At 33.7% G+C, this 26,238-nt stretch overlaps 1 protein-coding gene and 1 pseudogene across 2 annotated transcripts; one reads left to right on the top strand and one right to left on the bottom strand.

Annotated features, from left to right (window-relative positions):
• Positions 1-1,772: 1,772 nt before the first annotated feature.
• Positions 1,773-5,929, top strand: LOC143625302 (cyclin-B2-4-like; annotated as a pseudogene). The gene is made up of 12 exons (XR_013152255.1): positions 1,773-1,895; positions 1,991-2,052; positions 2,151-2,249; positions 2,333-2,389; positions 2,482-2,533; positions 2,627-2,758; positions 3,027-3,140; positions 4,134-4,223; positions 4,291-4,512; positions 4,612-4,711; positions 4,984-5,164; positions 5,809-5,929. The product of XR_013152255.1 is annotated as a cyclin-B2-4-like (transcript).
• Positions 5,930-12,544: 6,615 nt separating this feature from the next.
• Positions 12,545-22,493, bottom strand: LOC143625300 (uncharacterized). Its single transcript, XM_077095671.1, has 4 exons — positions 22,388-22,493; positions 20,919-21,002; positions 19,555-20,053; positions 12,545-12,716 (listed from the first exon to the last, which is right to left on the bottom strand). The coding sequence occupies exons 1-4, from the start codon at positions 22,491-22,493 to the stop codon at positions 12,545-12,547; spliced, it is 861 nt and encodes a 286-aa protein (XP_076951786.1).
• Positions 22,494-26,238: the final 3,745 nt, after the last annotated feature.

Raw genomic sequence — 26,238 nt, 5'->3', positions numbered from 1 at the left:
AATTAATATAAAAAGACTTAAAATGGAATCATTTTCAATTTAAACAATCTATAACTTGAGGGTCCTATATGAAACTTAAGTCCACACGGATCAATTTTTATAATTTTGTGTGTGTTTTTAATGGTTACAGTACTTTAAAGAACATAACTGAAATCAATCGAATTTGAGTAGACTCACCGCCTCAATGTTCGGGTTTTAATAACATCTAGATTTTACCTACCAAATAAATACGTTATTTTATAATACGATATACGAGCGTTGCTATTTTTTGTTTTTTTTTTAAATTTTAGATATGCTAATCTAACGAGTTTATACTTTAGGTTTATGTAGCAAATATCGACCGAATTCACGTTGACCAGGGGCGAAGCTCAGTGGGGACCCGGGGTGGCCCCGGTCATTGTCATTTTTTCCGTAGTAAATTTCGCGATTTTTCCCAAAAAATTTTATAGGCATTAATCACGGTCACCCCGGATGTATATTTCCAAAATGCTACCGGTCACCACTTATTTTTTTTTAATTATAATACCCCATCGTTTGATTTTTTTTATAAAACCTCACAGTTTTTATAAACAAAGCTACAAAATTAGTAAAAAACTTTGTTTTTATAAAACGTAAAATTGAGGGGGCTTTTTGTAAATTATAAAAATAAAAACATGTTAACAAAACTTACAAAAAAAAAGAACGGAATTCTTTTAGAAAACCCAGCTACATTACCTGCGCCCCTTCTTCTGCTCAGCGCGGGCCGTCCACCGCCACACCGTCCACCGCCTGACCGCCTACGCCCTTTGCTCGGCCCTGGTAGCAAGGTAATAGTTCTATCTTTGTGTTGTTGTTAAACATAGTTCATCTTTATGTTCAAGGATTATAAAATTAGGATTTGGGGAAATTAATCAACTAAGCTTGTAATTTGTATTGTATGGTGAAATTTTACTTTAACTCACCCTATTAAATTTTCTTAATTTGCTTGGTGGTTCACATAGAAAAGAAATTACTGAAACATTTGATTCGGAAATCCATAATTGAGGAATTCAAAAATTTTAAAGATTGTTGAGTTGCTTTGTAATTTTTCTTCTAAGGTACTCACCCCTCCTCTCGGCGCTCGCATTATTATGAATATTTTAGGTCTAGTTTTTTTTTAATTGTAAGAACAATCGTTTTTGAATGAATGAAAAAAAAAATAGACATATAGATGTCATATTGTTTGATCCGACCCGAACCGAACCACCAACACGAACCGAATCGTCGACCCGAACCGAACCACCAACACGAACCAAATCATTGACCCGAAAATTTTTGGGTTCGTGACTTCGGTCACCGCCGTGACGAAGTCCAAGCTTCGCCACTGACGTTGACTAACCGCTACAACGTCTTTACATACATGCAACACACCAGCAAATCACTGGTTATCAAAACAAATTAAATTTTCTAGTTTAATCAATAAAAAAAAGCCTTTCCTATTCAAACGAGAGTGCCGTTAGTTGGATGATAAAAGTCATAAAACCCACCTTCCAACAAACACTAACTATTGCGTCAGTATTGTAAACACCCCATACCTTCAGGGACCTGTATGAAACTTAAGCCCACACAGATCAAAAGATCCAACGGCTGTAATCAACTAGCCGTTACTTTCAAAAGTCTATTTTTATTATTCTTCTTATTATTATTATTATTCATCCGCTCTTTACATTACAAATTCATTCTCATTCGATTTCAATTCAACCCCAAATTATTAATCCCCAAAACCCCTTTTCCAATACTCACCCACCAACGGATCAAAATTCAAAATTCAAGATTAATCCATCCATGGAGTTCATCAATTGATCTGTTAATCGATCTCATCTGTGTAGTATTCGATCAGTTTGTGAAGAAATTGAAGATCATTAATCGACATAAACGTGGGTTCGTGTTTATTTATTATTCCTACTGTTATTATGATCTTTAATCGAAATATCTTTTAATAGTTAATATTATGGAAATTGGTTTTGTACAGTGACATGGCTGGACTGAAGGAGAATAACCCAGATGTGATTCGCCCGAAAACACAAGGTAATTGTTAAATTAAAGAATGCACGCCAAGTGTTTGATTAAATGCCTGACTAAAAAAAAAAGATTAAAAACCCTAACTTTTGAATCTTTGATAGTTGCAGGAGGCGGGATGAAGCCCGGGTATGGTCAGAACAGGAGGCTTTAAGTGAGATTAACAAGAATATTATCTGTGCACCGACATCGTACCCGTATGGGTTACAAGGGTAAAAAAGTCACTTTTTTTAATTTTCTTGTTTTTTTATATATATGGGATTTTGTCATGAAGTTGTTTTATTTTTTTGTATAGAAAAAAACCAATCCCTGCTAAGAAACCACTTGTTCCGGTTCGTCGACCCGTTACGAGGTCGGTAATAGGATATTTTTGTTGTTCTTGTTACAAGATGTTTGTGTTTGATATAATTAATTATAGTAGACTTTTGGCTGTTGTTTCTGCAGGGCATTTAGTACACAAGTTACTACCAACAAACCATCACTACCTTTACCAGAGGTATACATACAATACACCCTATATGCTTTTGATAATTAATAATTGTGAATTACTTTTTTTAATCAGTTTTATACTTGAATTTTTTTTTAATAGGGAAAGAAGCCGAAAATCGAAACAATCCCTGATCAGATTGAGAATGAAGATTTAATTGATGTTGAAGATGATTTTAATGCACCAATGTTTGTGCAGCATACCGAATCTATGTTGGATGAAATCGATAAGATGGTACTTTAATTATTAATCTTTTTGTTTCCTTTATTGTTATTTTTTAGGTTTTTTAAGATAAAGATACTGATGTTATGAATCTGTTTATTAGGATGAGGATATAATTGATGTTGAAGATGATATGCACCAATGTTTGTGCAGCATACCGAATCTATGTTGGATGAAATCGATAAGATGGTACTTTAATTATTAATCTTTTTGTTTCCTTTATTGTTATTTTTTAGGTTTTTTAAGATAAACATACTGATGTTATGAATCTGTTTATTAGGATGAGGATATATACGAGGAACCGGTTTTGGATATCGATGCGGCTGACAAGGATGATCCGCTTGCTGTTGTGGAGTACATTGATGAGCTTTATGCTCACTACAAGGAACAAGAGGTAATATTTTGGTTACACATATTACGCTGATTTATGAGTTTATTTTTATGTAGTTTATAAATCTTTTATCAAGTTGTGAAAATCGAAAGAGGTGGTAAAAGTGGGCTCGTTTTGGACGGGTTGGCTATTGAGTCGAATCGGTCTAGGTTGACCCACAAACATATTTGGTCCTTTTTTTACTTGTATTGGACCAGGTTGGGGCCTAAATGATTATATTAATGCGGGCCAAAGGGGGCTGATCGGGTTAGGTTGACCCACAACATGTTTTATCTTTTTTATTTGAATTGAATCGGGTTGGGATCCATATGGTGTTTTTAATACGGGTTAACTGCGCTTATCGGGCTAGATTGACCCGCGAACATATTTTGTCATTTTTACTTGAATAAAAGATCTAAGAGGGGTTATAAGCATCTAAATGCACTTTTCACTAGAGGTGGTAAAATCCAGGCTGGTCAACGAATCAGTTGGCTAACGATTCGAATCGGGTTGGAGTCCAAACAATATTTTTTAATATGGGTCAAAGTGGGCTGACCGGGCTAGGTTGACCCATATTCAGTCATTTTTGCTTTAATGCTATAAGCATCTAAAGTCAAATATAACCACAATCAACCCATATATATAAAGTTACCATATTGCTATATAATCATTTAAACTTGCAGATATTAAGTTACCATATTTTGTCCTTTATTCTTGAAAAACATGGATTAAAGATGTTATGGGCATCTGAATGCACTTGGGGTCGAGCTTACCTGTTTGACCCGTTAAAAGTCAAATATAAAGTTACCATCTTGCTAAACTGTCATTTATAATTGCAGATATTGAGCTGTGTTTCACCTACTTATCTGTCGCAACAACATGACATAACCGACAGAATGAGAGCCATTCTCATCGACTGGCTTACCTGAATGCACTTGGGGTCGAGCTTACCTGTTTGACCCGTTAAAAGTCAAATATAAAGTTACCATCTTGCTAAACTGTCATTTATAATTGCAGATATTGAGCTGTGTTTCACCTACTTATCTGTCGCAACAACATGACATAACCGACAGAATGAGAGCCATTCTCATCGACTGGCTAATCGAGGTAAATGTTATTAAATTAGTAACATAAACTTGTATATCAAACGCAGAATTAACGTTTGTAATAACAGGTTCATTACAAATTTGAACTTATGGAAGAGACGTTGTACTTAACCGTCAACCTTGTTGACCGGTTCTTGGCACGAAGATCTGTAACAAGAAAGAATCTTCAACTTGTGGGAATTACATCAATGCTTTTGGCATGCAAATATGAAGAGGTCTCGGTGCCTATTGTGGATGATTTTGTGGTGATTTCTGATAAAGCTTATACTAGACAAGAAGTTCTTGATATGGTAACTAAATAAAGAAGATTATTATTTATCTAATTTTTTGTTTGTTTTTAAATGCAATATTTATTTATTTATTTACTTTTTCTCATTTGATGGTTTCAGGAAAAGGAAATGATGAATACGCTGGAATTTAATCTCTCGCTTCCGACCTCTCTCGTGTTTATGAAGCGATTTCTCAAGGCCGCAAGATCGTACAAAGAGTTCTGCAAGATTTTGAATAAAATCTTGTTAAACAAATTATGGTTCTAAAACAAATGTTACTGCTTTTTAAATAAACTATGTTTTTTTTAGTTTATAAAATATTTTATCTTCATTTTTCGGTTAATGTCATAACATGTTATTCCAAAGATATGTTTCCTTTTCTAAATAAAAACAGACAAATATGACCGACTTTTTCTAAGATTGCATTTTTTTTAATTCTCAAATGTTATTTTTTTCTGATTAATGTTTTTTTTTTTTTTTTGTTAAACTAGATGGAGCTATTAGCATTTTTTTTCTTGATTGACCTGTGTTTGGTGGAATATGATGTGCTGAAATTCCCACCTTCATTGCTAGCAGCCGCTGCTGTTTTCACCGCTGAGTCAACTCTGAAAAGGTCAACGCAATGGACCAAAACAAGTCAACATCATTCACAATATTCGCAGAATCATCTTCTGTAAGATCTTTTTCCTTACTTGTGTCAATATTGCATTTAATATTTATGCATAATTGAATAGAAAGTTTATCACTTGATGAACCTTGCTGTAATTTCATGTGCATTGAAATCGAACCATTTTGAAATTTTCTAAAAGTTTGAACAATTTGCCATTTTTTTAACGTTCTGGTTTGCATCAAAATGAACCGAAGTTTTTTTTTTTTTCTCTTTTTTATAAACAAGTGAACTGAACTTTGTTTTAATTTCATTTGCATTATAATAAATAATTTTGTAAATTTCTAAAAAGTTGGAAAAATTTGCTATTTTAGTCAACTCTCTATGCATTGAATTTAATTTAAACTAATATTTTTCCATTTTTGGGAGATCTTTACATAACTGATTTGAATTGAACCAGAAAATTCTTAAAATTTCGTACAATTTGACATATTTATGCATTTTGGGTGATTATTATGCATTTTTTTTACTTAAATTAGACAAACTAGTTTCAAAGAAAATTGATTTGAACATAAACCGTACCACAATCATTTGCATATAAGTTGAACAATCTTGAATCATTATTTTTCCATTTATGGTGAACTTTTATGCATAATTGAATAGAATAAAACATTACCGCTTACAAAATTATGGAACAACTTTTTCTGCAGGGAGTGTGCAAAGTTGATGGTCGGTTTGCACCAAAAAGCGGGCACAGGAAGACTAGTTGCTGTGTTTAAGAAGTACTCGACATCAAAATACGGTCATGTGGCACGTATTGGGACTGATTGATGTTGGTTTTTGGGACTGATTGATTAGGAGCATGCGACCTGACATGACATGACATGACATTTATGTTGGTTTTTTTGTTATGATGTTCCAAGCAATGTGTAGTTGCTTGCTATCCTGCTTTAAGTTTTCTTAGGATTATCGGTAAATTGCAACTATTTAGATCGCGTGTGAACGGTTGGTTCTATTTGTGAACTATGTTTTTAAGTATTGTTTTCAATGCTGCTCATTAGTCTGGTCATTCCTTTCTTTTAAAATATATTAATAAGAGCATTTAGTAAATGAAATGTAACTTACAAATTTAGTAGTTTCAAGTTTCATTTAAACTAGTAAATATTTGTATAGCTTTTTGAACGATTAAAGGGTGCCCGGAGGTGAAGGATAATTAATATACCAGCGTCTCATAGAGAGAATTCAATGTAGGAGATGAAAGGACGCTTATTTGTAATGTAACAATATTATAGATATAAATGATATTATAATGTAAAGAAATATCCCATTTAGTTTCTTTAGAGCTTTATATCAAAATATAACATGTACTTTTCATCTGTCCGTGTACAAAAGAGTTTCATTTAAACTAGTAAATATTTGTATAGCTTTTTGAACGATTAAAGGGCGCCCGGAGGTGAAGGATAATTAATATACCAGCGTCTCATAGAGAGAATTCAATGTAGGAGATGAAAGGACGCTTATCTGTAATGTAACAATATTATAGATATAAATGATATTATAATGTAAAGAAATATCCCATTTAGTTTCTTTAGAGCTTTATATCAAAATATAACATGTACTTTTCATCTGTCACGTGTACAAAAGAGTGTAGAATCCGGCCGATCGGCCATTTGAACAACCTATGAACGTGTCACTTGGATTCTTTAAGCAAAAAAAAAAAAAAAAACCGGTGACTATACAAATCTTTTGGCGAACCCGTCGGCGACCTTACAAATATTATTACAAATAAAAGTGCAGTGCACTGCACTTTTAAAATTATAGAATTTAAAAACATAATCAGAAAATGTTTAAAAGAAAAAAAAAGTTTGGTGGGTCAATGTTTGATCTAACAAAATTGTGGCATTACTTTTAAAATTATAGAATTTAAAAACATAATCAGAAAATGTTTAAAAGAAAAAAAAAGTTTGGTGGGTCAATGTTTGATCTAACAAAATTGTGGCATTACTGAAATGCATAATAAAATTATATTTTTTATTAACTTATATTCAAAACTATGTAGTTTTGGTGGTTTCGCATATAAGCTTAGGTGTTTAATAGCCTCATATTCACTTTCCCCATAATATAAATAAGTTTTCATGTAATCACTATTATTTGTGAGACCTTTCTTCCTCAAGTTAGATACCTTATTCATTGTATATTGATGCTTATTAGTGGTGATTTGTCAATTTATAAAACTAGGCAAGTAAACGAACCAGAGCCGGCCTAACAATGTAAGCAAGTTTTAGGCCCCTAAATTTTTGAGGCCTCGTTTTAAAAATAAAAACTAATTTATATCACTATACGTAATGCATATTAATTCTATTTCAATATCATTGGCATATGGCTTTGTTGAAGCGTATTGGTAAGGATTGTTGCCTGGAAACTTGAGTACACAAGTTTGAATCTCAGGATCTCTGTAACTTTTTTTTTCTATTTTTCTATTTGCAGCTAATGGACATGCCCATTTAGGCTAAAAAAAAATTGTGTAATTTAATTACTCTTCCTTCCTGCAGATATAACTCCCAATACTAATCTAGGAATACTTATCAATTAAGGCTCTAGTTATCTACACACCTTTGACCTATCCACATTCCACACACCCTTTAACGTGGGGTTCCATACGATCATATAACCCCTATACGATCGTATGTAGGGTGTGTGGATAACCAAAGGGTGTACGAATGTCATATCCATCAGTTAATTATATTTCTCTCATGCCATATTCATTCAGTTCATTTTTTTTTCTGTTTATATCCGGCGTAATTTCTTTCTTGTGTTTGTATTGTAAAGGGATATTTTTTTGTTACTTACATAACTGTATACTAAGATTTTCTGCGGATAAAACTTAAGATAAAATCTTTATTAGCAAATTACATATATTTTGTAGTAGTTTGCAATTGCATTGTGTTGTATAGCTAACGGACCAAACTTTGTTAATGGATCAGACAACAGAATAATTTCCAAATTGTAAATCACAAAGAAAATGCAAATGGGCCCCTAATTTTTATTCCACTTTAGGCCACCTAAATGATTGGGCCGCCACTGAAATGAACCAAACGTTCAGTAAACTGTTCGTGAACTGTTTGACGGGAAGTTCGTTTATTTGATAAACGAACGAACATGACAAAAACTTCTTGCTGATTTAGTTAAAAGAACGAATATGATCACATAATTCGTTAGTTTATTTATGTCCGCGAACTTTCATTTATGTTCATTGGGTACGTTGATTCATTAAGTCTATTTGTTTATAAATTGTTATCATAACCGAATAATAAAGACCCGGTTAATGAAAAGTGTTACCAATTTCTATTGACTTCTTGAATAGTTTGGTCAAATAGTAGAATCCTAACATATACATAACATATAACCCATTCATGCCTAGTTATCTATATGGTTCTAAATTAAACTTCAACATATGTGTTATAAAACCTATTACTAATATGGAGAGAATGGGAGGAATAGTTTTCATTCATCTTTCAACATGGAGTACAAAACCTCTATTATAGGCTCATTACATTAATCATCAAGAGAAGTTAAGTACATAGAGAGTCCTAATATTATGGCATACTTGTATGTCGATAGTCACTATTAATGATAATTTATAACACTCCCCCTTGACTATCCACATGATCAAATACGTTTGTTGATGCTGCCTCATCAAAAACCTTGTTAGGAAAATCCAGTGGGACAAAACCATAGCTTAGGAAAAAAAGAGTACAACACGTATTATTCTCCCCCCTAATGATTTTAGCTCCTTGAGTCGACGCATCCCGATCCCATGAAGTAATTTCTTGAATGCTGAGGTCGGAAGTGAGTTAATAAACAAGTCTGCCAAATTTTCGCTAGAGCGAATTTGTTGAACAATACTATCTCCATTCTTTTGTAGATCATGTGTGAATAAGAACTTTTGTGAGATATGTTTGGTTCTGTCTCCTTTGATATATCCTTCCTTAAGTTGCGCAATGCATGCTGCGTTGTCTTCATGTAAAACTGTTGGTCCCTCGTCTGCAGACGAAATACCACAAGATCCACGAATGTGTTGTATTATAGTTCTCAACCAAACACATTCTTGACTAGCTTCATGGATTGCCAATAATTCTGCATGGTTAGATGAAGTGGCTGTGATTGTTTGTTTCACAGAACGCCATGAAATTGTAATGCCACCATGTGTGAATAAATATCTTGTTTGGGATCGGCCAGTATGAGGATCAGAAAAATACCCTGCATCTTCAAAACCAACCAAATTTGTTTTCGATTGGTTAGTGAAATACAAGCCCATATCTTCAGTTCCTTGGAGATATCGAAATATTTGTTTTACTCCATTCCAATGTCTCCTTATTGGGCATGAACTATACCTTGCCAACAAATTTAATGAAAATGATATATCTGGTCGTGTATGGTTCGCAAGGAACATTAATGCACTGATTGCACTCAAATACGGTACTTCTGGACCAAGAATTTCTTCTTCGTCTCCCGGTGGTCGGAATTGGTCATTTTCCACATCAAGTGACCTTACAACCATTTGAGTGCTCAGTGGATGTGATTTATCCATGTAAAACCTTTTGAGTAATTTTTCTATGTAAGTTTCTTGATGCATAGGTATCCCACCTTTAAGATGCTCTATTTGTAGCCCAAGACAAAACTTTGTCTTTCCAAGGTCTTTCATTTCAAATTCCTTTTTCAAATATTGTATAGCCTTTTGGAGCTTTCCAGGAGTTCCAATTATATTCAAATCATCAACATATACGGCAATTATAGCAAATTTAGATTCTTATCTTTTTGTAAAAATGCATGGACAAACAGAATCATTTTCGTAACCTTCTTTCAACAAATACTCACTAAGGCGATTATACCACATACGCCCAGATTGTTTCAGCCCAGATAATTGTTTAGTTTAATTGAAAGATGTTCTCTAGAACTTGATTTACATGATTCTGGTAGTTTGAATCCTACAAGTAGTTTCATGTAAATTTCTGTATCAAGTGAGCCATAAAGGTAGGCTGTCACAACATCCATTAGACGCATACCAATCCCTTGTTGTATTACCAGACTAACAAGATAACAAAAAGTCGTTGCACCTACCATGAGAGAATTCGTCTCCTCATAATCAATTACAGGTCTTTTGCTAAAATCCTTTTGCTACCAATCGTGCCTTGTAGCGTGTAATCTCATTCTTTTCATTACGTTTTCACCAAAGACCCACTTATAACCAACAGGCTTTACACCTTCATGTGTTTGAACTACGGGACCAAAAACTTCCCGTTTCGTGAGGGAATTTAATTCTGCTTCAATTGCGTCTTTTCATTTTGGCCAATCATGTCTCTGTTGACATTCATCAATAGATATTGGTTCATGATCCTCATTGTTTTCCATTATTTCTAGCGCTACATTATATGAAAAGATATCATCGACATCAACTTGGTTTCGGTTCCATACCTTCCTAGACATGATATAGTTTATTGAGATCTCTTCATTTTCAGATACCTTATGTTCATCTTGAACCAACATGTCTAGTCTCTTTTTAAGAGAATTTTTTTCTGGCATTATTGCTACCCCGATTTGGTTTTAGATGTTGGATATATAAAATAACTAAACCAAACCGAATAAATACGTAAGCGAGTCAAGTTCGTTTTTGATTAACTAATACTAATTTTAAATTAATTTAACACAGTATTAAGTTCCAAACAACCAAAACTCGCAGGAAAATACAAGCATGGCATACCCGGAGGAAAAACCTAGATAATAAAATAAGAAGTCTTGAATTTCACAGTTCGACTTTATGAAGTCAAAGTAGGTAAAAATTTATAAAAAAACATGAGAATAACAACAATCTGTTGTAAATTGAGTTGTAAGAAAATGAGAAGGAATGAAGCTCTATTTAAAAGTGAATATGGCAAAAGATGATAACAAGAATTAAATTTGGTCAAAACTTGTTAATTGACATGAATAACATTCAAAACTTTTAAAATGATCATAAAAGTTGAGTTGAAACATAAGTAAAATATTCAAATAAGTTTATTATCATAAAAATGAGCTGAAACACCTTTGAAATAATTTAAAATGGTGTTAAAATAAATTAATGGAAGATTAAACATGAAAACATGTAACATAAGACTTCAATAAAATACAATTAACGTATAAAATGCATAAAACCCGAAAGTTTAAAACGGGTCGGGTTTCGAGTTTGAAATTTAATGAATGTTACACTATATCCGTAATTTAAACCGCAAGGATCATGACCCTTACACAAACAACTGACTAGGGCTATGTGGCTCGGCTCATTTACAAACCAATCTGAGCTAGCTTGGCTCGTATTTATCGAGCAGAAATGTTGAGTTCGAGCACGGCTCTTCAAAAGCTCGAGTTAACTCGTGGGTTGTCGAGCCAATTTGTTTATTTCTAAAAAAAATTAATTTTAATTTTGTTTTTTACATATATTGATCTATATATAAACAAAGAATAACATTTTTAGCATGCACATAATGTAATTTATAAAGTACATATTTTTAATTTATAAATTAAAATTTGAGCTTCAATTTAAATGAGTTAAACGAGCAAACTGGCTTACGAGAGTGCTTGCTTTGGCTCCGCTCATTTATAAACGATGAAAAATCGTTTATAAACGATATGTTTTCAAGCTAGCCACGAGCTTTTTGAACAACCATACAAAGAACATGAAAACTTGATCATGTTAAGAAATATTTACACAGACGGTCCTAGTGTGCTGAAATTACCGTTTTGGACTTACTTTTCAATAATTTCACCTTTAGGTCCTAACTGCGGTTTGGATTACCCATGTTCAAGGTGTTCACAGTGTGAGGAAGCGAGCTAAATGAAATCACACCGTTAAGATGAGCAAAACAAATGGGAACTAAGGACGTATTTTCTGAAAAGTTGGGACCAAAACCTTAATATGTCCTTACAACAAGGACCATCCGTGTAATTATTTGACCTATGTTTCTTGGAAGGCTTTATTTTATGGCACGTGAACCGGACATACTTGTGCCACAATCGAGCAAGCATATGTCTCCATGCAGAGCCATTTGACAAATCAAGAGCCCCGATACCAAATGATGTCGGCACAAAGGCAATCAATGGCTCAAACTCAATTGGTTAACCAAAAGATTAAAGAAATCTCAAAAAAGTTTTTGATAGAAGTTAAAAGTTCACAATTAATAATAATTAAAGTCAAAACTGATCATCTGCATGCACTTGCATATACTTTGTTTGAAAACAAACAAATGATACCAAATTCAAATAAAAGAAAAGCTGAGTAAAATAACTTTAAAATTCAAACTAGCATATTATTTCTCTTTATTTCCACTGTTACAAAGGTTCTCAACATTTGCAGTTTCATCAAAATCTACGTTTGCAACTCATATAAAACCATGACTTCAATACCCTTTTCTAGCTCTTCTTCTCCATTGATGATCTTTCAAAGCTCATTGCCAATGCTATTGAAAAGGCCCACTCCACAGTAATATCACCACTGTTTGCCAATGCAGTGAGCGCACCAACTTCCAAATTCAAACCATATGAAGTCGGCCAAAACCGTCTAACCATGCATATCTTGACGGCACTTCAAAGAACCATAATAATCCAAAATCATGACCAGTTTAAGTCATTACAACTGAATTCCAACACATGTAAATTGTTGTCTAAATGTGAGCACAGGATCAACTCGTGAATCCATTTTAATTTTAAAAATGTAAAAATAAAAATAAATAAAAACATTAGATGAATAAAGGCCAATACCAAACAAAAGTACTAAGATTTTGATCATCCATGATGACATGGTCATAAACCAGTTTCCACAACTTGTTTTAATCCAGCTTAAAATTTTAAACATGCAATTAATACATGCTGTGAGATTGTCAGTTTGAAACTAAATACAATACACTCGAGATTAGAGGTGGCAAATGGGTTGGGTCGGGTCGAACGAGTCATAGGTCAAAATGGGTTTGGGTCGAAACGGGTTTGGGTCAGAATGAGTTAGGGTCAGAATGGGTCAACTAAAAAAAAGGTTGTTTTGGTTTGGGTCAGAATAGGTTAGGGTCGAAATGAGTCAGAACCGTTCTTTTTTTTATGGAACGAGGATAACGGAGGAAACATTTTAGTTTTTTTACTTTTTTTGTTTTTGATTTATATTTTGAGTTATGATTTTTTAATTATTTTTTTTGAATTTTTTTTCTAAGGGGTTTCCTATTAAGAACAAAAACCCCTCAAAAAATATTCAAAAATAATAATAAAAAATCATAACTTAAAATATAAATAAAACAAAAAAAAAAGTAAAAAAACTAAAATGTTTCCTCTGTTGTCCTCGTTCCATTAAAATATATAAAAAAAAACCACCGAGAAATCGAACCGAAACAGAAAAGTCGACGGAAACGAAACAAAAAAGCCAAAACCGAACCAAATCAATCTAAATCAAAAGGTCGATTAAAACGAAACTAAAAAAACTGAAACCGAACAAACACGAAACTAAAAAACGGACACAAACGAAACAAAAAACCAAAACGAGTCCGGAATCGACCAAAAAGAAACCAAAACCCAACCCATCCTGCGTGAAAACTCGTGTTGGCTTGAAACCTGAACCAAACCCGTTCCAATCTCAAACTCGTTTCGTGCCGAAACCTGTCTCGTGTGGAAACCCGTTCCGATCCGAAACCTGCCACATTTCTTTAGGACACTAACCCACATCGACCCATTTCTTTGAATATGGCGACCCAATTTGACCCGAAAATTACAAGATGAAATTTCAAATGACCCATTTTGTTAAAATCTCTGACCCAAACCAACCCCTTAAAATTTTAAAACAACCCAAATTTACCCCTTTGAAATGGTTTGGGTCAAGATTGGCACCCCTACTCGAGATCTAACTATTATCTAATTACATGTCAAACCTACATGTGGCAAGTTTAAGACTCAAATCATGAGCATGCATCTATTTGTTTATTAAAATATATTTGTTTGTTTTTTCACAAGCATCTAAACATAATATGAACGTTGACCTTTTAAGTTGACTCTTTTAAATTTAAACAAGCAACTCAGTACACCTCGCCACTCAATAATCCGATAAATATGCAAAGCAAAGATATATATAATTATAAATCACTAGCTAGGGGACAACAAAAAACCTTAATTATGATTGGCCTTGCGGGTCAATTGCAGGTATCTTCCTTTAACCGCACACTATCGTCAAGTAGCAACAATCGAATGCTCACCATCACATAAAAGTAATCATGAGGGCTAACGTTTAAAAAGCATGTTCTCTATGCATAAAACATGTAGCATGTGAGAGCCCTTAAACATGAAAAGAACAATCCAAGAAATGCAATTTTTATCTTAATAAATTTTTTTTTCATCTTGCTATTTCCCATTAAACTCAAAATGATTAAAATAAAGTGACAGGCAAACAAGCAACAAGATACGGCGCAACCCCTTTTTGAATACCTCTGCTGAAATGGTAATACCATGTCCCTTCAGATCATTACTCATAAGCAGCAATCATAGGGTTTATCATGCTATTAGCTTATTAATAATATAAAACGAAAAGAAACCACCACGGCAACGTAGTCACCGGTCAACGTCTTATTCGCCTCGGGAACGGCACCATTAGGGATTTAGCATGACGATATTTATTTCTATAATTAAAACTAGTGATATTTTATTTTACACTCACCCGCTTAGGGATTAAACATAACATGAATCTACCGAGAACGGGTCCAAGTTAAAAATAGGGATGGCAATGGGTCGGGTTTAGGTATTCCCAAACCCATACCCGGTTATAAAAGTCCGTCCCAAACCCGTCAGGTTTTAATCGGGTAATTACCCGTCGGGATTCGGGTTTTCCCATCGGGTTTCGGGTTTCCTATCGGGTTTTGATAAAATACCCATCGGGTATACCCGGCTCAAAACCCATCGGGTTTCTATCGAGTTTTGACAAAATATGACTAATCGATTACAAAGATGGTTACCATAAAGGTAAAATATCTCAAATAATTGACATAAACAAGTTTCAACAAATAATATATTTGGAATATAGTAAACATATAATATAATAAGCTATATCGGGTAAATAGGTCTATGTTATCGGGTATATTAGAAATCCAAAACCCTAATGGGTCGGGTATTACCCGTCCCATTTATGTCGGGTTTTCCCATCGGATTCGGGTTTCATTGCCATCCCTAGTTAAAAATGATTACTTTTAAGTAAATATGTTTCTTTCAGGTTCATGTTATTTGAAATCAAAGAAACTTTGTACTATCTTTCAGGTTCATGTCTTCAGAGATCGAAAAGCCCTTGCACTATCTCTCAAGGACACAAACACAGAAGCTGTAAACAAACTCCACCAAACACTGAGTATAGTGGTCGGGATTTTGATTCTTGTCATTTGCCTGCTTATCCTTGAAGGTGTCCCTCCACATTTTGTTATAGCCATATGTACGTTCCTTCTAATATGCGAATGAACAACTTCAAGTACAAGTGGGCAAATGACACTTATCAAAAATCCAGACCACTAAGTAAGTGTCCGGTGAAGTTTGTTTACAGTTGTGTTTGTGCCTATGAGAGAGAGTTCAATGGCACTTCAATCTCGGAAGCCATTAACCCTAGCATAATAAGCCTGACCGACCACTAAGCTAATTGATCCAATCGAAATTGATGAATGTAACCTGACTAACTATCTCTCTGATCAAGGGAATAAGTTCTTTCGTGTGTATGAATGATTGTATGTAGAGGTGGCAATCTTGACCCAAACCATTTCAAATGGGTCAATTTGGGTTGTTTTAAAGATTATATGTGTTGGTTTGGTTCAGTGATTTGTTATTTCAGGTCAAAATTGGTCGACAAATTCAAAGAAATGGATCGATGTGGGTTAGTGTCCTAACGAAATGTGGCGGGTTTCGGATCAAAACGGGTTTTGGCATGAAACGGGTTTCGGATTGGAACGGGCTCGGCTTAGGTTTCGAGTAAACAAGAGTTTTCACACAGGACGGGGGGTTTCGGTTTCTTTTTGATCGATTCCGGACTCGTTTTCGATTTTGTTTCGTTTTGGTCCATTTTTTCAGTTTCGTTTTTCGTTCGGTTTCTATTATTTTAGTTTTGTTTTGATCGGTTGATTTAAATTTGAAGTTATGATTTTTTTAATATTTTTCTAGGGGTTTTCTATCATTTTTTTGAGGAGTTTTGATAGAAAACCCTCACAAAAAAAATCATCATCGTCGTCGTACTTAGTATATCCCATCAATAACAAAGCTATGGCAGGGTCTGAGGAGGGTAAGATGTAGACAGCCATACCTCCACCCCGTAGGAATAAAGAGGCTACTTCCGGTGAGACCCCCAGCCCAATATTAGTTTTGCATCAAGCCTTGAACATAAGGCACATAACACTCAGACATCGGCACTCTGGCCGATTGGTGCATGTACCTTTGTATTTTGGCTATCAACGCCACCACATGATGCCTGATTAACCTTTCGTCACTTTTAACATTATTTCCACAAGATTAGTAAAAATAATATCAAAATTAGTGCAATTTCACTTTTGCCCGCCCGAGGGTTCACACGTACATGCATTATATCCGCTCTCCGCAAGCCGCGTGTGAATTAATAAAAAAATCAAAAAAAATATAAAAATCAAAAACAAAAAACTTAAAAACTGAAAATTTTCCGTTGTTCCCGTAAAAAAAACTCAAAACCCGTTCTGACCCAGACCAAAACATCTTCTTTTTAATTGACCCGTAACGACCCTAACTCATTTCTACCCATGACCTGTTCGACCACCCCTAATTGTGTGTATGTAAGTGGATGAGTAGGATGAATTTGATGAGATCATGGGCCGTTGATTCACATTCGTTTATGCAAAAAAGAAACCATTGTATGTATACACCTCATCATATCTTAGGGTTTTACCGGATCTGGATCCAAAGCAACAGCAATAACGACTAGGGGTTAATAATAATAATAATAATACAGCGAACTACCAGGATGATGGTAGTAAAAAATACCTTACTCGGAATTACGGATCCATCATTGAAATGAAAGTATGCATCGATCAGATCTGGCTTTGGATTGGATGGTGGCTGAGATCTAAATCTCGAGAGAGGAAGAGGAGTGATGAATTGAGAGAGAGAGAGAGAGTGTGCCAATTTAAAGAGAAAGAGAAAGGGCATGCATTGGTACAAAAGTTTTGAGTTTCGTGATCACTACGGTATCGGTACGGTATGGTATGATACCGGTACTTTTTGAATTTTTACCTTCAATACCGGTAACGTTTCGGTAGTATCGGTACCAAAACCAAAATTTTGTGATTTTCGAGATCGGTATTTTCGATAGCGGTACCGCTACGGTATCAAGCTCATCCCTAGTTTCCACACACCTTCTTCTACATTTCCTTATCTTAATCACCTCACCAAAATCCCATGGATTAAATACCTACTTCCACTCTCCAATTCTCTCAGAAAACCTCACAAAAACCAAGGGTTTGAGCACCACCATCGACTGCCGTCTTTGAGCAGCACCACCGTGGCTTGAAGTTTCGGGGCTGTTTGGTTGGACACTTTAAAAAAAATCATTTTTTTTTCTAGGTTTATGTTGAAATTTGAGTGTTATTTGGTTGATAGTGTGGAAAAAAATAGTTTCTGGCCCGTTTGGTTGAAAACTTTCAAGAAAAATCATTTTTTTTTAAATTTCGGGTTGAAATTTGAGTGAAAAGTGTGAAAAAAATAGTTTTGGGTTGAAGTTTCAGTAGAAAACTTTCAAGAAAAATCATTTTTTTTTAGTTTCGTGTTGAATTTTGGGTGTTATTTGGTTCAAAAGTGTGAAAACCCTAGTTTCGGGTTAAATTTCGGACCCGTTTGGTAAAAGAAACTTTCAAGAAAATTATTTTTTTTTAAGTTTCGGGTTGAAATAAGGGTGTTATTTGGTTGTAATGTGTGAAAAAAACTAGTTTCGGGCCCGTTTGGTTGAAAACTATCAAGAAAAATCATTTTTTTTTAAGTTTCGGCTTGAAATTTGGGTGTTATTTGGTTGAAAGTGTGAAACAAAATAGTTTCGGGTTGAAGTTTCGGTCCCGTTTGGTTGGTAACTTTCAAGATTTTTTTTTTCTTTTAAGTTTCGGGTTGAAATTCGAGTGTTATTTGGCTGAAATTTATAAAAATTTGTCAATTGATGTTTATTAGTGGTGTTTTGTTAGTTTATAAACTTAGGCATGCGAAGGAACCGAGTGAACAGTTTGTGAACCAACTAGCAGGAAGTTCGTTTATTTAATCAATGAATGAAAATAACCAAAACTTTTTCTTGATTTAGTTAAACTAGCGAATATGACCACATGTCTCTTTTAATCATTTATGTATTCATTTAAATTGTTAGGCCTCATTGTAATTTAGTTCGTAACCTTTATGAACCATCCGTTCATACTATTAACGAACGAACATGAACACATTTACTTTTCAACAATTGGACATTAACAAATAAACCCGTTGTTTGATTATTGGTTCGGATAAAGTTAAAATGAGCGTTCGTTTAGTTTGTTTAGTTAATAAATGATAGTTAGAGCAATAAACATGACCCCGTTTGTTCGACCATTTGTTTATTTTATAAGAAGTATCAAATTAATAATAGTTAAACTAAAAACTAATCAACTAATCATCTTCGTTAACTTGCAAATACTTGTAGTGTTTGATAAGTAATGTATAATACTAAATTCAATTAAAACAATAAACACCAACTGAAGATTCAAATAAAAGAAAAGATAATTAACTACTTCATCCTATGCTTTTGTGATACACTTAGCTACCACTGTTACAAAGTTTGTCTACACTTCCAGCCTTTCCATAGTATGCAATTTTGTATATCTTTAGCCTACTTCAATAAAGAGAAGGCGAGACAATGCGACCGCCCTCAGTGTCGATAAAAAAGGTTATGAAAGAATTACATACCGGAAAGGGGTAGCATGTTCATAAAGTACCAAATTATTAAAATTCGGTATATGATATATTATGAGTTATAAGGGAGTAAATAAAATTCTCCCTTGTAGACAGATATTAAAGAGCGGAATAATGTTAAGGATTCAACTTCAAGTAGCAAGTAATTAAGTAAATACTGAAATGTTTCAATAAGCAATACTCGATAGCTTTTGTTGTAAAGAGTGAGCAATTTTGAGATTCTAACTCATTCATGTAAGTGTGATGTTGGTCTCGGACGATAACGGACCTTCCGATGATGTTGGTACAAAACCACAAAAAGTAATTAAGGTAATTTTGATCATTCAACAAAAAAATTGGAAGTCAATCACCATATTATAATGGTGTCTGGTATTAAAAAGAAAATCCACCAAATTACCTAAAACCAACTCATATGACATTGAAAAAGAGTTTTTTCAAAACAGAAGAAATCCAACATATACCATTTTCAATACCCTTTTCTTGCAGTTCTTCTCACTGCAGTCGTCTTCTCAATTGATGATCTCTCAAAGCGCATTGCCAATGGCGGTTTATTGTTTTCTTTGCAACTACTTCTTAATGAATACCTTGTCGTTGTTGCGGTAGTTGCTGCTGCTGGTGTTGCCATCTTCCTACCACTCTCATTTTTCTTCACTTCTTTTGCTGACTCAATTCTACCTCCAACATACAGCTTGCTTGGAGGAGTCTTGTTCTTGGTTTCAGGTTCACCTCTCTTTCGTTTCAACCTTTCGTTTCGTCTTGCTGAATATTCATCATATAATCTGCCTCTTTGAAGTACAGGATTGTTATTATGGGCATTTGCTGATTGGTTTTTGGTTGCTGGCCTCCATAGGTTTTCTTGAACCATCTTCATTAAGTCTTTTAGCTCACATGATATTGTTTGGTATTCGGGCCGGAGTTCATGTTCTTCCGAGGTGGAAAATTGCTTGGGCAGACGTGACTTTGTCATTGAAACTGTAAAATTAAAACAGCAATTTGATGAATACATGAACAGATAATATTTTATAAATAAGCTGGACAAATAAAAGTTCGCCTAGACATTTTCACAAGCGCGGTATTGTTTGGTATACAGAAATCTGGAGTTATCTAGGAATTAATCAACTAGTTTTAAATAAATACATTAAAGATTTGAAACTATTTACAGAATTTATTTCATTAAAGATTTCAAACAACCAACCCAATTAACTGTTTATAAATCTATGAACAGAATTTATTTAAAAATACAAGTAGGGTATATATAGAGATCTAGCAATTTCTAGTAATTAACCAACTAATTTTGATGCTATGAAAATTAACAACTTTTCATCGTTCTTGGTGCTACGAAAAAAAATGAGATTTCTAGTAACTAACCAACTAAATTTGATATAAAATCAATCAAAATTAACAACTTTTCATCAAAAAAAAAAAAACTTTTTTCACCTATACATGTTTACAAACACATACATACCAATGAAACCAAATCTAGTTATATATCAGGTAAAAAAAAAAGAGGAAGACAAACGAAGAAGATGATGAAATCGAGTTCAGACAACCAACTTCAATCTAAACAACTTTCAATCATTCATTATTGAAAATTTTCTGCCTTTTAGAAAGTTAAAAAAAGAAAAATTTCACCGGGACATTTTCACAAACTACTCGAAGAGAATAAAGAAATCCAGAACTATCAATAAAAAATAAAACTAATTTTAATCAACTAATTTTAAAAAAAATTCACCTGGAATTAATCAACTAATTTTAAAACAAAATCAATAAAAATTACCAGGTTTTCAAGATTCTTGATATTAAGTAGAGTTTTATTTCACACAAAAAGAAAACTTACATGATATTTTTTGGCGTTCGGAATTCATTTCTTGTTCTTCCGAGTTGGAAGATTGTTTGGGCAGACGCGCTTTTGTCATTGAAACTGTAACATCAAAACAACTATCTGAGAATAATAACAAACCAATTCCTCATTCAAAAAAAGATTTTATTTCATACTAAATATAACAACACAAGGGTTTATGAAGTTCTAGAAATAGTTTATTTCATACTAAATATATTCTCGGTAAAAGACATTTTCACAAACATATGGAAGGCTAAACCGAATCCAGAATTATCTCGGAATTAATCAACTAATTTCAACTAAAACAAATTAAAATTACCAGCTTTTCATCATTCTTGAAGCTATGAATAACTTCATTTTCACGAGCAGTTGATGGGCGGACTTTTAAACGCCAAAAGAACCAAATCTTATTAAAAGTCTGCGTATCAGTTATCAGAATCAAAAACCTCTAGTACCGAATTCAAAAAATCCCAAAACTAAACAAATGAAAGAAAATGTAACCTAAACATTTTCACAAACACTTGGCGGGCCAACATTTAAATACCAAATCTTATTCAAATTTTAATATAACCCAACTTCCAGTTTACAAAATCACAAACCCTAAAATCTCTTGTAAGTTATAACAAAGTCAATCAATCCTAAAACCTAAACATGAGAAGGCGTGTGTTGAGAATCAACACGCCTTCATTCCTTTTGCTTTCGATACATTTGGGTCTCTTGCCCCCGATGCGGCTATGTTTCTGAAAAGAGTCCAGTGGCTCGTGCACAGTAACTAAAAGACGCCGAAGAACGATAACTTTGTTTTCAGTAGGATTGGTTTTGCCATTCAAAAGGGGTGGCGGCGCAGCTTGTTGCCTGCTTACCTGCCTCTCTATTGTAATCGGATCCTTTTAAACAAATTAAAGAAAAATAAAAGTCTAACCTAGACATTTTCACAAACACTTGGCGGGCAAACGTTTAAATACCAAATCTTATTCATATTCTAATATAACCCAACTTCCAATTTACAAAATCAAAAACCCTAGAACCTTTAGTAACAAATTCAATTAATCCCAAAACAAAAAATAAATAAATAAAAAAAATAAAAGTCTAACCTAGACATTTTCACAAACACTTGGGCTGGCAAACGTTAAAATACCAAATCTTATTCAAATTCTACTTATAACCCAGCTTCCAATTTACAAAATCAAAAACCCGAAAACCTCTAGTAACAAATACAATCAATCCCAAAACAAAAAAAAAATAAAAAATCTAACCTAGACATTTTCACAAACACTTGGCGGGCAAACGTTTAAATACCAAAATCTTGTTCAAATTCTAATATAACCCAACTTCCAGTTTACAAAATCACAAACCCTAAAACCTCTAGTAACAAATTCAATCAATCCCAAAACAAAAAAATTTAAAAGAATAAAAATTTAGCCTAGACATTTTCACAAACACTTGATGGGCAAACTTTTAAATACCTGATTTTGTTTGAACATTGTTCACAGTTGACTGCACACCGCGGCGTGGACGAAGGCGTATCGGAGACCTTAACGCCAGCGGTGGTTTCCGATCAGAACGCATCATCGTTGACATGCTGTTTGAAGATTGAAGATTGTATAGCTTGGTGTGATTTTAAAAAGAATGGAGAGTAACTCAACGGCTATATTTTTGATCCAACGGCTTACAATGGTTTGTAATTTGAGAAGGGTATTTTAGGAATTTAAATAAATAATTTCTATTTTTGCTAAAATAAAATTACCAAAAACAATAGTACGAATTATACTTTGGGTGTATGTGGTATTTAAAATTACATGTTACATACATGGTGTTTTTGGTTTGGATTTAGGGTACCTCGGGTTCTTTGGTCGGATTTTCTCATATCTAGACAATTATAATAAAAATTGATACGGGTCATAACATGGTGTTATCCATAATTGGTAAAGGGTTAAAGTGATTTGAGTAAAAAGAGATCAATTTTAAAAATGGTTCGACCTGTTTAACACGTTTAATGTTTGTGATGTAAATGACTGTTTAACACGTTTAATGTTTGTGATGTAAATGACTGGGCATTTAGAATTTGGGAAAAATGAACGAAATAAAACATTTTGAATAAAACGAAGCTTTAAAAACGTTTAATGCTTCTGATGTTTCAAACACCCTACACTAGCAGAAACTTGTAGATTGAGATATAAGCTTTATCCTATTAGAAATAGTAAGATGCTACAACATTCTTCTCGATTACTCCTAAAATACATCAATTGCGGCAGTTATTAATTATAAAATAGTTATGATTAAATAATCAACTATTAAAGATAAGTGTTGTAATAATAATGTTTGAAATATGTATATACTATCTTAACAGCACATGAAGCTAAATTAACGAACCTTATTTATTTTTATTATTTGACAGTAGCACATGGGTTCAAAAGCTAGTTTTTTTAATTTTAATATTTATTGAAATTGGTTGCGAGTAGAGGAAATAGAAAAAGTAATAATTAATGATATAAGTATAAAAACTTATTTTTTTAATTGAAAATGATAGTAAACATGTAGTGGTTTTTAATGTAACTAAAGAGATGATGATAGAGAAGCTATTGGGAATGCTTTAACTACACTAAAAGTTACTACATTTCTCTCTCTCTCTCCCTCTCAATTAATTAATACTTTATGTTTTATTATTATCTTTTCTCTTTACTTCACTCACAAACACTTCAACAAATATTAAAAGTTTATAGAGTATATTCTAGGTACTATGCATTAATCAAACGGAGAAGGAAAATGGTATAACAGTGAAATTAGGGTGTCTAAGAATGATTTGAAATATACAATATCTCAAATTTTGAGAATTCAGATAGGGACACGAAATAAATTACATGGCGTCACCTCTTCTAGTTAGGGCAATTCCAACGAAACGATGTTCGTTCTTAAGTAAACGGTTTAGGGTTGAACAATTAACTTACAACTGATGCGGCAGATTTTAGATGGTTGACTACATTTTAAGTGCTTTTAGGTAAGTTGCTACTCAGATAACGGAATAGGGTGACTCATAAACTACCTTTTTAAGTGATAGTCCAAATCATCCAATCTTTCATAGCTGTCATCCATGTCACCGATAGGTGTGACATGTTAAGATAGTGGATTGCCTATTTGCTGAGGTATCACTCTTTTTACCATCCGGAAATATGTTGCAACCCAAGAAGCCTTCATCTCAAATAGAGGGTTTATAAGTATTACAAGTAAAGTTTTTTCATTTCTCTAACATTACAGTTATGGTCCTTTTCTAATCATTCTTAAGCAAATCATATATAACTTTGTGTTCCATGTTCGTGATTTTACTTGAGGAAGAAAGTTTCATAAAGTGGTTAATTGATAAGGAAGACAAGCAAAAGAAGTATGTTTAGCATGATTTTTAGTTATTTCTTTTATAAACTATATGTGCGTTACAAGATGCATCATTCTGTCTTTTTTAAAGGTTGTGATCTTTTTTTTATTCATAGGTGGAAGAAAGATGCGTTGTGGTTCAAGTCATGGATTTTTTTTCACTCCAAACAATTTTTCCTTTTGAGTTTTAAAGCAAAATATATGATGCGGATGTTGGAGGAAGTAAATGCTGCAATTCTAAGCATCATGTCTAAAATAACCATTAACAAGGCCCTTATACATGGCCAGCTTGTTACGGACAATGAGAGAACTAAGTTAAAAATTTTTTAAATAATTCAAATGGTTGTTTAAGGCCACATGTTGGCCACCCAGCTACTTGAGATTGGGGCTTCGTCCAGATGGTAAAAAAAGTTAGAAGTCGGTAAAAAGAGTGGCACCTCAGTCTATGGGTGATCTGCTATCTTAGAAAGAGGCTTTCACCTGTCACACCTTTGGTGACATAGATAAACACTTGAAAAGGTTGGATGATTTGGACCACTGTCACACCCCGACTAGCACAATGTGGAAGCGTAAAACAGAAATGTAACAGACACCTCTGGTATCAACAACATTGTTTATAAAGAAATATTACAAACTAATTTACAATATATTACATTTCATTGTTCTATCATTGTTTTGCAGTCTAGGTGATACAAACAAAACTAGTTCGTTAACTATACGATCTTACTACTAACACCCTTGCTTCTATTCACATAGCATCAACCACACACCTTGGACAGGTAACAGATCACCAAATCATTCCGATTTAGGTACACTTGAAAAGCAGTTTAAAACAGGTGAACTACTAGAGTTGGTGAGTTTCACGAGTTTCAAGAAAACAGTTATGAGTATTCACAAGTTAACACTTGTAATCATAATATAAGTATGTATGTATGTAAATGATGTAATTATGCTAAGCTACAGTGAAGCCTTGACTGTATGTGCTGCGTGCATCCATTTCCCACGCCCAATCAACCACTGTGGCCCCCTTTCCGCCAACAATATGCCCCAAGTAGCTATGTCTAACACACATAGCGTGTTTGTGTATTAATGGTCATGTGCAAACGGGGTAAAGTCTCAGCAACACATGCCGGCTCCGTTTGGGTTTGTCAAACCAGTAGTACTATTCACAAGCCACCGGCTCGAAGTTAATCACTGTGTTAGTGAGGACTTTCGTGTGTTAGCACTTAGATAATTCACATCAATACATGTTTCAGGTATGTATTGTAATCAAACATGCTTTTCACCCCAAAAGTTCATAAAACAGTTTAGAAGTGAGGTCATGAAACTCACTGTGTAGTAGATAATCAGTAGTACGTCGGTTCAAGGTTTGTGTAACTTGTAATCACGGTTCCCTATAATCAATATTATAATAATATTAATATTTTAATATTATTATAATCTCAATACTAAACTGGGCTGTATCACTAATCTGGGTATAACTGGAACGCCCAAAAAGTGGCAATAGGCTTAGGTTGTGATGTTGTTCAATGTCTAATACTTAAAACCGAACTTGGCTCATATTCCCGTTTTCCCAGCTGGGTCAAGTTGTTCGTTTACGCGATCAGAAAAAAGTTATGGGGAAATAAGCTTGGGTAAATGTATTGGTTAATAAAATGATTAAGTTATAAAGAAGGATCACATACTGGGGTCCCGGATTAGCTACGGGGCCTGTTTCCGTTTATTCAGTTTGATTTAAGAAGAAGCGCGCACAATCTATCCGGATTGTCCAGGTTTCTCATAGAAAAGTTCGTTTTTACTTAATTAATCCAAAAATATGATTTTTGATCACTCTTGGTGTTTTGATATTCTCGCAGATTCGTTAGTCGTGAACTTGCCGGTTTTTATAATAACTGAATTTATTTAATCTTCAAATTAGCATAGTTAATTAACCGTTAATAATTAAATT

The sequence above is a fragment of the Bidens hawaiensis genome, unplaced genomic scaffold (genome assembly GCF_021521415.1).
Source record: "Bidens hawaiensis isolate Kalapana, Puna unplaced genomic scaffold, B.hawaiensis_p1.1 tig00004101_1, whole genome shotgun sequence".
Classification (NCBI taxonomy): Eukaryota; Viridiplantae; Streptophyta; class Magnoliopsida; order Asterales; family Asteraceae; genus Bidens; species Bidens hawaiensis.
This window is presented reverse-complemented; position numbering and strand designations above follow the sequence as displayed.

What these genes read in the sequence shown, in the direction of transcription:
- LOC143625300 (XM_077095671.1), bottom strand. Translation starts at nt 22,493, where the DNA reads ATGATGCGTTCTGATCGGAAACCACCGCTGGCGTTAAGGTCTCCGATA. An exon ending in CAATGTTCAAACAAAATCAG is followed by an intron (nt 21,003 to 22,387) that starts GTATTTAAAAGT and finishes TTGATGTTACAG; the next exon opens with TTTCAATGACAAAAGCGCGT. An exon ending in AGAAGAACTGCAAGAAAAGG is followed by an intron (nt 12,717 to 19,554) that starts GTATTGAAAATG and finishes GGTTCTTTGAAG; the next exon opens with TGCCGTCAAGATATGCATGG.